Here is an 18,015-nt window from a genome sequence, read left to right on the forward strand (position 1 = left end):
GTAGAACCTCTACTTAATGGACTTCAGTATATGGAAAGGAAAGTCCATTATAAGGAGGTTTCACTATATACCTGGATTTGCTTGGTCAATAATAGTTATCAGGAGAGAATAAGACATGCATAATGATGATGACGTAAAGCCGTTAAATACATAAGAATATCGATACAAAATGATGAGAGAGAGAGAGAGAGAGAGGAACAACTGAGAATATAAACAACAATAGTAAAAGATATTTTTAGGGAATATAAGTAAACATTTCTGGATTACCTACGCTGGGACTTTTATTTCACCTCAGTACTACAACAACAACAACAACAACAACATCGATGCCACTAATCAAAGGGTGTTAACAACCATTGAAAGGTATTAAGCTTCCCTATCTTTAACAAGTACTAAAACATATTGGTTTATGTCTCAACACGACCAACAAACCACAATGTAAAATATGATATCTTCTCACTACTATCCTGAAACCCCAGAAAGGTCACACAATGTCACTTAAATGTAATCCCATCTGAGATTTTATTAAGGAGAACAATCCTACAGAGTTTCAACAAAATCTAATATAAAGGTTTGGAATTATCATAACAATATATATTTCTAGAGACAGACTAATGACTAAACTGACAGACATCTGGACACTCTCATAATATAGCCTCATCGTTTCATGTTGAGGCAAAAATATATGAGTACTGAGAGATAAACTATGCAAAATTCAAAAAAAGCAAGACTTCTTTAAACAGAAGCTTTCCACTACAGAGCCAGACAGGCATAATACTGTACAGGTAGTGTAGTGTAGTGTAGTCAGCACAGTATCTCTTAAACTTCACACAAGAAACAAACCAGAATTGAGAATTTTAAGAATTTTGGCAATACAATATACCATACGGTATTAAGCCTAGAGTATACTGTACATATACAGTTGAGGTCAAAGTTTGCTCCTTCCCTAAATGAAGCAGTATCAACCCCAAATTAGATAAAACAGCACAACCGCACCATACGACAGTAGAGTAAGTACGAAGACTCATTCCCTTGACTCAGTTTCAGCACAGGAGCGAACTTTTGTCCCCTACTGTACATAATAGAATATATTATATAAAGTATGGGAAATATGCGTATGGTTAGAGGATACAGTTCCCAGACTGAAATATATATATATATGATTTTGTTATTAAAAACATGTGATCATAAACTGTTAACTAAAAAAACAATACAAGTGGAATAATTATTAACAAAAAAGCTATACAGTAATGGGAGACTGATCCCAAGGATGAAGAAATTCTTCCTTAATAACATAATGGATGACACTAATGACCTAATTAAGGACATTTCTTATGGAAAACAATCACAATTGCTTTCACAACTTGTCAATTTGGGATTCCCTTTCAATGTAAATTAAGTTCTAAGTTATGAACAGCTAACCCAAACAAGTGTGGAAAATAGCTGTAAAACATTATTGATGATGATGATGATGTCTCTGAACTGATCAATGATTGAAAATACCATAAGAAAGTCAATTCATTTTGCAATAATGTCTATTTTTTCATGAAATTCGTGTGTGAAATACTGTATATAAACTTCATAGTCATATGAAGTGAAAACTAAATAAAAATATTAACATTTACATGTTGGGTTGACAATATAAACCTCTTGTGGATCTCCCTTCAAATCTCTTATGACATCAAAAGGGTTAGAATGGCTGGAGTTGAAAGAAACAGATAATTGATACACTACCTGTATACTGTACACAAAAACCATCAACAACGATACGATCAATCCCTGATCTACAATATCCATACCTGTACCTCGTATGAGTTTCAGAAGAAACAAGTTGTACTAAAGCCAAGAGTCATCAACAAGTTGTAACATCTTTACATAATATCAGAGGGTTAGTTATAGACAAGAAAGAGTGAATTGGTCAGCACTATACAATGTTCTTTAAGTACAGTAACACAGCACAAAAGATCATTGTGTACAGACAGTGAAGCTTCTGTACACCACCATCAGAACACTCACTTCCTTCTCACTAAGGTTTAGTGTCATCCTGGAGGCAGAGCAACAACTCTTGCCAAACACAGACAAAATAACTTAATTGAAATATAACTTGACCATTTTTTTTACACTAAGACAAAGCTTTGGTAAGACAGGTGAAATCCTCTAATATAATATGAAGAATATCAACAGGTAACAGTTTTAACATGAAAAGCATACAGTACTACAGAAAAAAGAAGTAAAGTACAGTACTAGTAATTACAAGGAAAATGTTGGCCTAATGACCCAATGAATGATTCTAACAAGTTTAAACATCCTGAAACTACAGTTACCTAAGATGTGATAACAGGCAGAGATATGGAAACAAGTGGATCAACGTATATTAAGCCCTAGCTAGTGAGATCACCACTTTGTCCCGCTACCTCTTAATACCAGTGCCCGACGAGGACCTTCACTGAAGAACTCCAGAGCAAAATTATCATCAACTAAAATTAAATGTGCTGCCTAGGTAGAGCTGTGATTCTCTTAATTACAGGTGAGTTATGGACTACTACAGTTAAAAAAGGTTCACTACTATACTTAAAAAAAGGTTCAGCACCACATAAAATTTGGACTCATCCAAAATACAGCAGATACAATAGTACAGCTATCTGCACTATCTATAGTTATTAACACTGCCAAGGCATTTTAACAACTTTTCTACAGTACTCCAAGGAGCGAGAATACATGCCAGTTCTTGGCAGTGGTGGGGCTGGCAGCAAAAGCAGTCATTGGATTCCTACATCATGCCCCAGGAAGCAAAAAATAAAAGAATAAGTCCTGTGATCTGCATCTCCTCTCAATACTCAGTGGCAGACAATGACAAAATACAGTATAAGTATAAAATTGATGACCTGAGTTTGATCTAATATGCATGGAAAACGTGACTGCCGAGATACAGAACCCATCTAGCTGTCGTAGCTCCAGACTGGGACTCTTTGTACGCGGTACTTGTGTTACAAACCATCGTCAATGATATAATTTTCAATCGGAGTAATCACCGAGGACACACAACACTGATTCATCTTAAGTTTCATATGACAACCCCCAGAGTGAGCAATAACCAGGTGGAGGCATTGGATGAAAAACTAAAGCTCTGTATAAATATCATCTACATTATATACTGTACCTACATAATCAACTGGGCTTCATCAAATGTGGCTTGAGTAAAAAATACCATCACACCTTGTAGAACACCAGTAACAAACTAACATCTCCAAAATATGTTATGCAAATCCTAATACTGTATGACAAACTAGCCACTGTATTCAGTGGCTGGAAATATTTGGACATGTAAAGAAGTTAATACTGGAGAGAAGATGAAAGGTTGGTGATGTTGTCGTTTATGATACTAACTACAGTAATTACTTTATATAATACTGTATACCTGTACTCTCTCCAAAAAGTATCTTCACTATTTTGTGCGAGACAATAGGACACAATGGACGAAGAATTCTGACAACCCTACCGAGACAACAGAAGTCGCGGTGTTCATTTTGAAAATTCATCGGACCTCTCGGTAAAGATACTTTTTGGAGAGGGTGTACCTCATGGTAACACAAGAGCTGCCGCGTAATTATGTTTCTTTCTTTTAAGTTAATGAGGAGTTAAGATGGGGCTCGGGTGTAACAACAATACTGTATGGATAATACTGTTAAACATATCAGTATAAATTATATCCTACAGAATACAGTTAAAATCATTAGAAGTTGATAAATATTAGAAACTTAAGTAACTGGATAAAACTTTCATAATTAAGCAAAAAATAAAGTCTGACGGCAGTTATAATATACGATAAAGAAACAATTCACCGATGGGACGTGAAACTTGAAGAGTGTGTTTAGATTGTCCAAAATATACTCTTTGGTTTAAACTATGAGGACACTAGCACATACCTTAGGGATGATTTAACTCCTGACCCAACAAACAGCTTCACCATATCAGAAAGAACCAAGTGATCTCTCATCTGATATGCATATTAATAGTAAACAAGCTGCCACAAGTCTTTACGTTATGCTCCTCTTGCAAACTCTTGTCATTCTGGCATTGATGTGGAGGAACAGTGGCTCAACAACATTAATGAACCATTAACTTGTATCAAAATGGTCACAAATCCACTTGTGAATTACTATAGAAGGGCACGATAGCTATGATGATCCTGTTGGGATAAATCGTTTACGATATTAATTATAATGTTAGAGCCAAATACCTGTAAGACACATTATCAACACAGGTAATGTTAACTGGAATTAAACAGCACTAACAACTGAGATGATGATAATCAAGACTATGTCAAAGGGAAGATGAGGTAAGCAGAGATTACCCATCATCTGATAATTGTTTATTCTCTTAAGTCTCACCTGGAGCCATCATATTTACAACCTCCTCTGCCAGAGCTTGACCATCATAGTAATTATAATGTCTGACACCCACTCACAGCTCAGTGGACTGGGAGTGCCCCAGGCATGAAATGGCAACCCTAAGGACAGGAGGCTAATGCTGAATTTATCCATTACCACAATAGTCATTTATTAAGTTCTTTGTGCAAGCATAAAAAGTAAATGACTATGACACAATGTGAGGAAGGAATAATTCATTAATTTGAACCTATGAGGACAAGAACCAGGATCAAGGTCTTGGAACTATCCTTTACATGACAGTGTCACTCAGTGGACCTTGGGGCCCTAACTTCTTCCAAACCAAGTGTGAGCAAAATACAGCCCCAAGTCAACGTGTCTGATGATTCCTTCCCTAGGCCCAGCCAATAGTCTGGACCAACAGCTCAGTCATGTGTGTAACATTCATTTGTACTCTGCCTTTAAGGAACAGTTGCTGTTGCTGAGAGAATGATATACCTGTATAGAGAAACTCGGTAGAAAATTTTCTATTTCAGCTTACCTATACTAGAGTGGGACTTCATAATGTAGTGACTCTCAAGTCTACAAAGGAGGGAGACTGTCGGGTTTGCAGAGGCACGCCCACAACTCGAGCCATTTCCAAGCTGCCTGAAAAGATAAGAAAATTATACATTAGTTACACATTTAGTATGGTCACTAGGCAGCTAGAGTGCAGCCACTACGAAGTACTGATCATAGAAAATCTAACAACAGTTTCTGGGGATTAATACTGTACTAAGGAGTTGCCTCACTTTGCTCAACCATGTTTATAAACTTAAAACTGCCATTCAAGATGTAATTGTTAAATTACACTTGTACAACTAGAGTAAGGAAAATGTGACAGAAGACACAGCAAGAACACATTATTGTTGAGAAAGTATTCAGATACATTGACTGACCTTGTGGTTGTGGTGGTTTTCTGAGAGGTGTGTAGACTACTAATAAAACACAGGTGAAGACATTCCACATGCAGTAAACACCTAGCTGATATCCTCCTGTGTTTTTGATTTCCAACTCCCCTAAACGGTAGTCCCACATCCACATGCCATCATGTAGCTGTTGATAAAAAATATATGCATTACAGTACAGTATACAAGTAAACTATAGTACAGTAATAAAGTACAGTACAGTACAGAAATATCTCCGTTACGTAGCTGGAATCCCTCATAACTAGAACTATCCGATTGTCAAAATTTTAATTTTCTGAGTAGTACGTTATCTTGAAAATTTTGAGAAAATTTTTCCAGTACCTGTACACGGAAAATTCCAGGGATGTGGGAGTTTTTCCAGCTTTGAGAGAGTCGTCTCGTTACCCGGAAATCTCTCATTTCCGGAAATACTATGCACCAATTGTTTCGGCTAATGGATAAAAATCTAGCAGGGGACTAATTAAAATTTTTCTCACAAAGTACCTGTAGCTACTGGCAGCAATTTATCTGTGTACATCCTGCATAAGTTATACTATTATAGAGCAGCGGCACCTGCAGACACTCCTACCAGATCACTGTGGTATGTCTGCACATACAGTATCTGATGACACTTCATATTCACTCTACCTATCCACCATTACTCAGCTTCATTTAAGGACTTAACTTTATTTATTGAAATATTAGTAATCAAACAGGCGGTATGATTTTGTCTCTACAGGTAGTGTAATAGGAAGGCAGGTAGGAGGTGGTGAATGTCTTCCTTCCTCACCTTCTAATCCATAAGCATGTACAGTACAGTCTACCTCATGCCATTAATTATATTGAAAATATAGCTGTCTATTTGACTGATACATTTTCACTATGGTTTATGGTATCAGTAATGAAGACTATACGTTCACCCTCATTCTAACATAATCGTGAAACCTTACAAACAAACCTGCAGGAATACTGAACAACAGTACAGTACTGTACATTGGGTCCAATGATTTCCTAAATGATCAATGCAGTACACCTATGCCACAAGGTAACCACCAACATGACCCACACTACACATTGTTCACAAGATTAATCTATTTTCTTCTGAATGTGCATAGAATAACAATACAGTATTTACTATGGATAAAACAAGAAATACTGCTAGCAAACAATATATGGCATTTTGATATATTTATCGTCTGTAGTGTCAGAATGTGTCACAGATACTTACACGTTTGATGATAAAATCTGCAGCAGTCATAAAGAAGCAGATCCAGGTGATGATAAGGACTACCATTTCCTGACATCTTGTTTCCTCCTCATGTACAAGACCTTTCTTTATGATGGCAGTCAAAGCCTGTGATGTAACAAGAAAGGGAATACCGTACATGTAATGACAGTTTATCTTGAGAAAACAGTGGATACAGGTATAAAATCCCATTTTTTGCTGGAGAAGATAAGTAAAAGATGTACAACATATACCACTGCCTCACAAACACAGGAAGGACATGAATATAATGAATTATGATGACCTAAAGCAGTAAGAGGTGGGCAGCCATCTCATCATGTCAAATTCAAATGATTTCATTGATTATATTAGTGCCTGTAGGACTAATCAGGCTGCAGTCAACACACTTCTCGTTCACTTGATCACATGGGACAAAATAATTCAACCATAGATTTCCTGCCAATTTGGGGCTTCCTTCAGAGGAGGTGGGTGGGAATTTGGTTTATGATCACTTTGTTTACTCCTATTTGGGCTACTGCCAATTTCCCATTTTGTCTATACATGAGTTGCCATTTCATCTATTCCCATTATGTCTACCCTGAAAATGTCACATATTCATCATATGTCTACTATCAGTTATGATCTCTCAAAGGTATTTTACCAAATCTAAAGTAACCTAGCCAAACCTAAAGTAACCTAACCTTAACCAAATAGGAGTAGACCAGATGGGAATAGTAGCCATTTTGAGAGTAGAGACAATAGGAATAGATGAAATGGGATATTAATGGGAATTCAAGTCTCTAACATGACTCCTGAGTCATGTGAAGATCTAACATAACTCCTGATATAGTCAAGGGAAGATCAACACTCTTGATCTGATAATCATGTGAAGATGAACGGAATTAGTCAGTCATACATATTAAAGTCAACATATACTTACCTTCTAACACTATATAGACAACAACTAGACTGATTCCCACTACACCACTGTTACATGTCATCGTTGCTCTGCTTAAGATCGTTTTGAAATATTGTTCACATATCAGGCATATAATCAAGAAGTTCAAAAGCTTTACTAAAACAGGATACCATATTTAAGGTTTCTATTCATAAATCTAGATGGCTGACAGCAGAAATTTAGTACTGTACTCGGAACACATCAGAGTTTTTCCCAGAGATTATTAACCCCTTCATTATAGGGACAATGCTTTTAATATTTTATTTGGTTAACACAAGACAAATTTATTCAGCTCAGAGGGGACCCCATACATAAGGGGTTAAATAGAGTATGATAACTTTTATCCCCACAGCTTCCATAACCACAGCATTCTCCATGAGCATAATCCTCAAAGGGTATATAGTCTATGAAGCCACCATCAAAGGGAAAGGGTAATGAGAGGATGGTATAAGTAAATTTAAAATACAGAATACTGTACAGTACACCAACCATTATAAAACATTAATTTTTATTTAAATACAGAAATAAAGACAAAGAGTGTTATTGTGTTAAGATGCTGTCTTCACTTACAGGTAAATTAACAATCAAAATTACTGGTAATAAAAGCACACCACTGTACAGTAATCCTAGCCTATCTTTCCAGCGGTGAAGTACAGTACAGTACTGTAGGTCAAATATGGTGCAGTACTGTACTGTACAGTGTAGAAACCTTTCTGTTAAGATTTCTTCCAGTTTGCATATAAGAAAGCAAGGGAAAAGAAAACAGCTCCTCACCGAGCAGGTCCTGACAGTGATGCAGGTGAGGTAGCAACCCAGCATAGAGAAAAAGAGCATAGACATGCTGAAGTGCATACTCTCAAAAGTTACAGCCAATGGATGCAGAATGATGACGATGTGTTCTATTATGTCCACGATCAAGATTGCCAGATTGCCAATCCTGATGCTCATGTTTATGGCTTCTTTTGCATGTGGACATGATACACCAGGCTGGAAAGAGAAAATGTAAATCATAATAATAAAACAATTATAAGAAAAAAGAATCATAGCACAGTACAGAGCTGTACAGGTAATAGAGTAAACACCCCAAGTACTGCACACCTGAGTAATGACGTGCCCGAATGAATTATTTAACATATCTTGCGTATCTTATGGACCATTGTTATTCCTATGGAGTGATGCAGCAGTCGCCAGACCCAACCCACATCACAATAATACAGAATAACAAAGGATTAGAACTATTCCCTTTTTCCCATTGTTAAGTCAACTTATAATTCATCCCTAGCTTTTGAGAAATACTAAGTATAACCCAAGACATAATTTGTAGCAAGACAACACTAACCCATCTTGGTTGTGAACAGTGTTACCATCTCTGAAACTGAATTCCCACCAGATACTAATTCATAAGAGAATTGAGATAAAATAATATACAGTATACCAATAAACATGAATAATCAATACGAATAATACCAACAAATAAAAAAAATACTGTAGTACAGTATTGCCATTTGGCTGCTGGACAATGAAAATTGTCAATAGTGTCACTATAGTATACAAGAGAAATGAGAAGAGTGTAGTAGAAATATAAAAGTGAGCAATGATTCATAACACAGCATACAGTATGTGGTTAATCCCTTGTGTATGGGTTCCCCTCTCAGCTGGATAAAATCATCTGGCAGTAGTCATATTAAAAACTAAAAGTGGCATCCCCATAATGAAAGGGTTAAAAAACAAATAAGTCCATAACTTTATTTGGAGTAGATTACCTGATACTTTGGCTTCTCGTTTCCAAAGTTCACGGCATACAAGTTATGAGTCACTTGTTAGCTTGTAAAATCAAATCATGAAATTTGCACCCCACTGTAAGACCTAACTTCGCACATTGTCAGACCTCACTTGGCAGACACATTCATGAAAGGGACTGATCATCAGTGAAATTTTATAATATCACTTACTATGGCTGACACGTCTTCAATGTATAATACCAACTTAAGATAACAAAACCAAGCCCTGTACAGTACTACAGTCAAATACTTATTAATATATTCAGTGACACAGTTAGAATTGGGTGGTTGAGGAAGGCAGGGCAGGAGTGAGAGGAATGGTGGAGTTATATGTAAGTTTATGGCAGCTTTGTTTGAGGTGGGAAAGAAATGCTGTACAGGTACACTATATTTAAATAATTTAATTGTGTTAAGAGTACTGTAATGTTATAAGACATGTACACAACCCAAATTCAACTGAATAATTTTTGCTGCCTCATAAACAGTTTCTTTAAATATTACAAGAAATTAAAAGCGATCCATTTTTTATACACTTGTTACAGCATACATGTGTGTGTGTTTGTGTATGTGTGTGTTTACACACATGCTGATGTGTAGATGCATGCTGACACATTTGGAGGGGCATCTGTTCTCAGGTATGCATTTATGCATGCATGTTGATGCAGAAACATACACCCTACCTAGCACAATACTTTGTGCACACACACAAACTATAACGCACAAAAACACACACAGTGTGTGTGTGTGTGTGTGTGTAGTTACTGCTCTCATATATAGTATACATAGTATACAAGACCATGCTTGTATCACCAGGCACATACAGTACATGGCTCCCTCTCAATACTTGTCATGCACTTCTATGTGTCCGTAACTTTCTTACCTTAAGATGTTTATCAGTAAGGTACAGGAAGAAAGTCATGAACGAAGCATAGAAAAAGTTATGTCGAATATCATTCACTACTATCAGCCATGGATAGTTGACAATGAGCGCTACAAACTCCAAGGGACCTGCAATGCCATAAAAACATCTGAGAACTCTACACTTACAATAGTTCATATATACAGTATATATACTTTTAAATTTGTGTGTGTGTGTGATTGATCCTGGTTTATAACTGATCTTACATACAATGACTCATAAATTCATAAATATACCAGATGAAGGGTTTGGTCTCAGGACCCAGGGAGGCCCTGACCCCATGGCAGCAGGGGCAATAATCCTTAACCATCTGCTGCCAGCATCACAGGCTCTAAGAAAGTGTAAGAAAGAAAGTACAGTTCTGGGAGTTAATGATTCAGATTTCACAAACAGCATGAGTGATCCGTTCAATCCCACCTTAGTTACAAATGATGTACACCAGCCAGCTCACCTTCAGCTGACGCCGGGGAAGCACTTACGGGAGGAGGGTGAGAGGTGAGTCATTTTATGGAGCCTCGGTCATAAACCAAAATTTCACGTTCAATGCTATATTAGATCATGAGTTTAAGGAGATGGTATTAGTTTTTTGTCCATGATTTGTAACTATGAACCTTCAAGGAGAGAAGATACCAAGCATTTCCTCTCACTTCATGTGTGGAAAACTCACAATTAAGTAACTGGTTAGGTTGGATATATGAAGCTTTTACAACCAGTGTAAATGTATGTATGTGTGTGTGTGTGTGTGTGTGTGTGTGTGTGTGTGTGTGTGTGTGTGTGTGTGTGGGGAGAGGGGGGGGACTTAGTTTTATATGCTGTTGATGAGAGTGAGGCCTTTTAGGAGCAGATAAATCAGTGAGTGAGTAGCCACATAAGGTAGAGACAACTAAAATACTCTCTAACTCAGAGATACATTAGTACTGTGAACAGACTTATCTTATTCTAATCTCATCTTGTCGTGTGTATTTGGCATTACAATCAAGGACTGCTTTAACAATAAGAAACAAAGTTATAAATATTGAGGTGGCTGAAGCAGGTGATGGTGTGTGTGTGTGCTGTGCTTCTTTCTTACCTCTTTTTAACCCATTCACTACTGGATGTCACTTTTAATGCTTTAATTGGCAAAAGGCAGACAATTTTCTTCAGCACAGAGAGACCCCTCGCACCCAAGGGATTAAAAGACAGAGCTGTTTGTGGTGAGGAAGCATCATCTCTTCAAACATACTTGGTTGGTTCTAAAAGACAGGTAATGTAGTGATTAAAGCATCAGTGTGCTGCTCTACTGGCCAGCGTTCAATCCCAGGGTAGGTCAAACAGGTTCACACAACAGTTCTGGTCAAGTGCTGGTGTAGAAAACTCCAATCCTTGTGACCCTCTACAGTACCAAACTCAAAGGCAAGTTACAGTAATATTAATCTGAAGTACTGGTACTGCAGTGGTAAAAATATACTAGAATTATGTAATTTTTCATGTACCTATTACTAACCTCATCTTTCAACACACTGCTGCACCATCACCTAGAGCAATGACCACCCCAGTTTATCTGAAGTATATTTTAATATTGACTACTGTACTGTATACTGTTGTATGAACTTAATTACAGTACCATTATATAATAATTCAGAATAAAATTATTGTTTACCACAGGAAAAATCCTTGAATATATCTTCAGTGTCTTTTTGATATGTACAGTACAGTATTGGGGAAGATTTTTTTCATATGAAGGCAAAGCACAGCACAGCAGAGCACCTCCCATTATAGTGTGAAAGGCAAAGGGAAAGTCTGTGTCAATTTAATAAAGATTTAAAGTTATGATCAGTTTTTCAACAATGCATCAAGGGACACCTGTACCTGCATAGCCAGGCAATGCAAGCTAATTACTAAACAAAAATTAACTCACAAATAAATAATCTCTAGGAAAAAGATTTTTTTTAGATTAAACTAGGTTGTGAGAGAAGCATATGTAGAATAGACTCCTTCTCACAATAAGTTCACCATCAATTGTGAATAATGGTAGTGTGGCCTCCAGGTCAAACACTACCTGTTCAAGTCAAACTGATACAAATTCTTTCCTAAAACTTATAATCAACAATGTGATTACTGTACTTTAATAACTGTAACTAGGATACTTTGCTAAATCAATTAGCAGCAATAAAACTCACATTGCAAGGCTACTGTGCATCAGTGAGCAAACTGCTGAAAATTAATGGGAGCCATTATCAGCACTGAATCATACCTCCTGTTTCCTCCTAAAGGGCATCAGAAAGTGGGTGCCACAGGTCGGCAGGTTATTAGAGTCAGTGCACACACAGTACACTGAATAGTAACCCTTTCATACATAAGGAGACAATATGGCCAACACTATACTCAACCATCTATCATATATTCCAAGTGTAAAGTCAGGTTCTGTACTCATTAACAGCTGGGTAAACTCAGTAAAAGATTTGGGGAGGACATATAAACACCAATGAGTTCAGAGGAAATGCTACACTGTGACTGAACAATGCATAAATATTGTATATACTGTATAAAAGAGACACAGACTTACAGTTCATGATAGTGATAGCAACAGCCAAAAGTGCCAAGACACACTCAAGGTGGGTGGGAGGTCGCTCAAGGTCACTCACACATTTCCGGAACCTCCACAAGACAACGGCCAAGATAGGCAAGAAGATTGTCTGTAGCGACACCAGCATCACTGTGTACCAGCCGGCCTGACTGAAAAACTGTTGAAAGAGAATAATGAATATTAGATTCTTCTGGCAATAACAATCATCATACTATATAATGATCAACTATGGCTGACACAATTACTGTAATCTCTCATTTATTTCCTAATTTCTCTTCAGTTAGGCATTTCACAATGTTAATATTCTGGCAGCAATATCACTTGCATTAAGCATTTGTTTTGACAACATAACTTGAAATGTATTTCTGACCTTTAAATCCCAAGTCGTCTTATATTTATTGCCCATTAGTTCATTCTTACTGAAAGAAGCCACCAAGCAACTCACTGATATATACGCATCCTTAACACGACCAAAATTTCGATTAATCCATTCGTTGGTGTCGTCTCTGTGGTGAGGAATCATCATGTTGATGAGGTAGCGGTCGTGGTATAGCGAGTACAGGACGAACACCACCTGAGGAGAACAGTTGTATGTCTCTCCATCAAACTTGTGTTTCTCTATAAAACTACAATATAGTTTCCGTTTTTGGTAGTTTGTGTCAATCAGCGTTGGGTTATAAGGGTCGTCGTCACTTATGTACCCAAGGCGAGACTTAAGGACCAAGCTATTACTGTGCCTCGATAAGTGACCTGCAATAAGAAATTTTGATTGTCATAATAACCAACATCAAGTACATGCTTAAGAAAACATTCAATTGTTTACATTAAGTATGTCCATGAACCACATCATGGGTGTAGTTTATATATAGTATATATATTAATTTTTTGTTCTTCACCTTAGTAATGACAACTTATATAAAATTACTACCTAACAAGATAGTTCCAAATCTACAGGTTGATATACCTCAGTACCTACCATCATTTAGCAGCAGTCGTAGACGCAGCACACCGTACAGTCTCCACTGCCATCGGGAGAAGCCTGATACTGAACTGCCCTTTACCTGAGGAACCTGTGGATTGAAGGTTAATATCATTATAGAGCTTAAGAAAAAATCATCAGAATAAAGAAAAGTGAAAGTGGGTCTTGTAGACGTGGCAGTCCAATAAGGGTAGTGTAAATACAGCACACTGAATACAGTACTAAGCCTTCAGGATCTACAATACAGTGCAGTATAAAAATTAGCCAATGTAGTCAGAACTGCACTTGACCACTTTCACTTCTCCAACCTCTTGAGTCAGATATCCATTCATATTGGGGTGAACTGGGGACACAGACTAGTGACCCTTAAGGTGGGTGTTGTGTCCACTTAACACTCACACTCTTAGCAGATATAATCTCAAGTTTAGTCTCTTGAGTGAACCTGTGTGGGTTAGACAATGATACCAAGATACAAAAAATAAATAAAAATAATATATATATATATATATATATATATATATATATATATATATATATATATATATATATATATATATATATATATATATATATATATATATATATATATATATATATATATATATATATATATATATATATATATATATATATATATATATATATATATATATATATATATATATATATATATATGCAATCAATGAAATCACAACACATTTATCTCATAATTTTAAGGTTTTTATCCAAGATTTAACCTAAAATGTTACCTGAAACGTGTAGTAAATATTATCAGCATGACTGGTCGTCTTGATGCCGGTAGAGTCAAAATCATTAAGGCAGCTGTGTTTTCCTTCTGAGAAGTACCAGCCATTAACTGGTGACTCGACACACTTAGTGCCTCGCACTGTGATCTGTGTCCAAGGAGTAGGTGCTGTGGAGAAAATATAATATCATTTAAGGCTGGTAATTGGGAGAAAGATTTTTAATTAAGAAATAATCTAATTTTGAAAGTCTGTTCTTTGTTAATTTGTTGTGATTTTCATTATCCAGTGTTAGTACAGTACAGGCAACCATTGATATACAAAGGATCAATTTATGAATAGTTTATCAGAGACAGAAGCCTTCCATATATGATAGATCCCTTGATGGTACTTTTCCATTAAAGCCCGGCATAATTTTTCTAACAGTGAAAGAAGTTTTTCAACTAACCTAACCAAATACAATCTACCCTAACTAAACCTAAACTAACCCAATCAAATCAAACTTCGGTTAGATTTATTAGGTTAGGTAAGGATGTTACGTTACCTGAAAAAATTACTTATGATCTTAACATTTTTGCCAGGGTATAACGGAATATTATCCTGTGATTTATGAATAGTTTTCTGGAAAAGAATCCTGAGCTACTAAGCTGAGGGATGTCTGTACTGGTGGATGGGGCCAGGTTAAGCTAGGATAGGTTAAGTTAAGTTTGGTTAGCATAAGGTTAGATTAGGTTAACTTGGCCCCTTTCCCCTTAATATGTGATATATTGTGTGCCACTTTACTCCTAATTTAGCTATTGTCATTTTTTCCTTCATTCCAACTTGTCTCACGACTTTCCTAGCGGGAGAATTACAATATATATTCATTATATATGAAAACTAATACATTTAGCGACTCCAGATTACTATCATTTTATCTTGTGTTCTACAGGTGTGTGTGTGTTGAACTAGGCTTGATAAATGTTTAATAGTAGGAACGAGACGCCTGGCATAACTCTCCACACTAACCAATCTCTCCACCAATAAACATGACTCCAGCAACTATTACGGTGGCGAAGGTCCACAAACTTATGAAGGCAACTGTACTGGTCCTCTTGGTGGCATTATCTGGCATATCTTGCTTGAGGTAAAGGGTCAACTCCTTCAGTGCCACAACTGTTTGTTTACACTTGAGGAACACTGAACACAGCGAACCAGTGCCAGCTACCCTCTTCCCATTACCTACATTTAAGCATCTTATAAAGAAATATAATTATATAAAATATATTATAATCACTTATATAAAAGAATAATAGTACATGTCAACAAAGTTTATTCATATATTTATATGATAATTTTCCTAAGGATAATTTACCAGCGATCATTAGACGCAGCGATTATGAGTTGATGATTCAGGAATGATTGTTATTATTCTTTAAGTGTTACATATTAGGTAGTATCCAGATTTTTGTGTAATTAAAGTCAATGGCTGCAACATATTACCATCCCCTATGCCAACACTGATTTAAGATTAACGAATGTCCTCTGCAGCATCAACTGTGAGGCAGCAACTACTGTACATAGACGGTCCCACTAATTACCCAAATGTAGCCGCAATGAAGTCAAATAATGGTCATACGTGAATAAATCAGGCTGTGAATCACTTCTCGATTATTATTTGGTGTCATAAAGTCACAAAAAATTGGTAAACTTATTTAATCTGAGTTGTGCTAGGTTAGGTTAGGTTAGGTACATGCACTTGTTCTATTAACTCAGATTAAATTAAGTTTACCAATTTTTTGTGACTGTGTGACACCAAATACTAGTCGAGAAGTGATTCACAGCCTGATTTATTCACGTACGACCATTATTTGACTTCATTGCGGCTACATTTGGGTAATTACTCTTTCCCTCGGTACATGCAAGCGATCTATTAACTCAAATTAAATTACGTTTTCCATTTTTTTTTTACTTTGTGACACCAAATAATAGTCGAGAAGTGCTTGGCAGTCCGATTTATTCATGTAGGACCATTATTTGACTTCATTGCGTCTACATTTGGGTACATTTGGGTAATTAGTCAGACCCGTACATAGCGGATCACACGCTTCTTGGGTAAAATTTGGCAACTCACTTCTTGGCCCACATTCTGGTTTGTTGCAACACCATCTTCATGCAGTCGTTCTCGTTGCCTCCAATCATCTACACCACTTCCTCAACCGGCGTTAGTACGGCCCTTAACCCTAGGGTTAGGGTCATCTCGTACCCAAGATAAATCGTACCCCAAAAAGTCAACTCGTACCCAAGATAACTCGTACCTAACTCACAAGATAAGTCGTACCCAAGATTACTTACACCCAATTCAAGTGATAATCCATACCTAGTTGTAGGCTATATTTACCATTCATTTTAGCTTTATCTATGATTACAAACAAAATTATGTAAATCTTGTAGGAAAGTGCAGTGAAATTGAAAAATCAATGCAGGCTTTAAAATTGTTGCATCTCATTGCATAAGTATGTTATTCCGTCACACAAACATTGCACTTCAAGTAAATATTTCACACTATGTGGTTTTGAATAACTTTATTGCAATTTACAAATTTCAGGCTAATAGATTTGGGAGTTTCAGTTTATAAATTGGATGATGTAAACGTTTAATATGGTCTTAAATCAACAAAATATAGACATGCATAAAAACAGATTGATTTTCCAGCTCCAGGTCTTTGGAAACAAATCAGTTAGTATACAGTGTGGGGTACGTGATGTTTGGTTCACACTCAGGATGGGATGGAGAAAGGAAACTCACAATGTGCTCTCTGTATACATATTGTATTGGATGTACAATGCAGGTTGGTGCTGGGAAGGCAGCATGGTTACAAGCGTTGAGTAGAGAGAGCTGGTTGGTGAGGGTGCTCAGAGGAGGACAGCTTGTGGGTCACCATGCTCGCCGGCGGGAGCGAGGGCCGCCAGGCAGCGGCGGAGGAGGAGGTATTGCTTGCTGGTTGGTGTGGGTAGAATAGAAAGATAGGTCACCACGAGGTCAGGTCTTATGTAGCGGAGGTAGGCGTGGCTTAATAGTTGACCTCCGTCATGTAAGGCGGCGCTGGTTGACCTAGACCACGAGGCATACACTGGGGAATTCGCGGGGTCGGCTACTCAGCGGCAAACAGCGTTTGTAGGGGAGGTATCCACTACATCAGTATATAATTCTGGGCTCCTCTCTGGTACTTCTTCCGGTGCAACGGACCAGAAGTAGCCGAAACGATAACTGCACATGCGCAGTTGATGACGTCACAGCATACCAAGAGTTACCGCCCACTAGGTAACTTCTGGTCCGCGTATAGGCAGACCAGAAGTTCCCCGTAACGAAAGTTACAATTCTGCCCTCATGGGCGTCCGCAGAAGGGGGGCAAGGGATAATATACACACATATATATATATATATATATATATATATATATATATATATATATATATATATATATATATATATATATATATATATATATATATATATATATATATATA

The 18,015-nt window shown here is 36.9% G+C and overlaps 1 protein-coding gene across 1 annotated transcript; it reads right to left on the bottom strand.

The window, feature by feature from the left end:
* Window positions 1-263: 263 nt before the first annotated feature.
* Window positions 264-16,687, bottom strand: LOC121868885 (protein wntless-like). Its single transcript, XM_042369882.1, has 12 exons — window positions 16,620-16,687; window positions 15,515-15,741; window positions 14,513-14,676; window positions 13,761-13,854; window positions 13,230-13,534; window positions 12,764-12,941; window positions 10,180-10,307; window positions 8,293-8,505; window positions 6,564-6,689; window positions 5,327-5,483; window positions 4,930-5,036; window positions 264-4,189 (listed from the first exon to the last, which is right to left on the bottom strand). The coding sequence occupies exons 1-11, from the start codon at window positions 16,685-16,687 to the stop codon at window positions 4,948-4,950; spliced, it is 1,749 nt and encodes a 582-aa protein (XP_042225816.1). The 3' UTR covers window positions 264-4,189; window positions 4,930-4,947.
* Between the last annotated feature and the right edge of the window lie 1,328 nt (window positions 16,688-18,015).

This window comes from Homarus americanus, unplaced genomic scaffold, assembly GCF_018991925.1.
Source record: "Homarus americanus isolate GMGI-L3 unplaced genomic scaffold, GMGI_Hamer_2.0 scaffold38801, whole genome shotgun sequence".
NCBI classification, from domain to species: Eukaryota; Metazoa; Arthropoda; class Malacostraca; order Decapoda; family Nephropidae; genus Homarus; species Homarus americanus.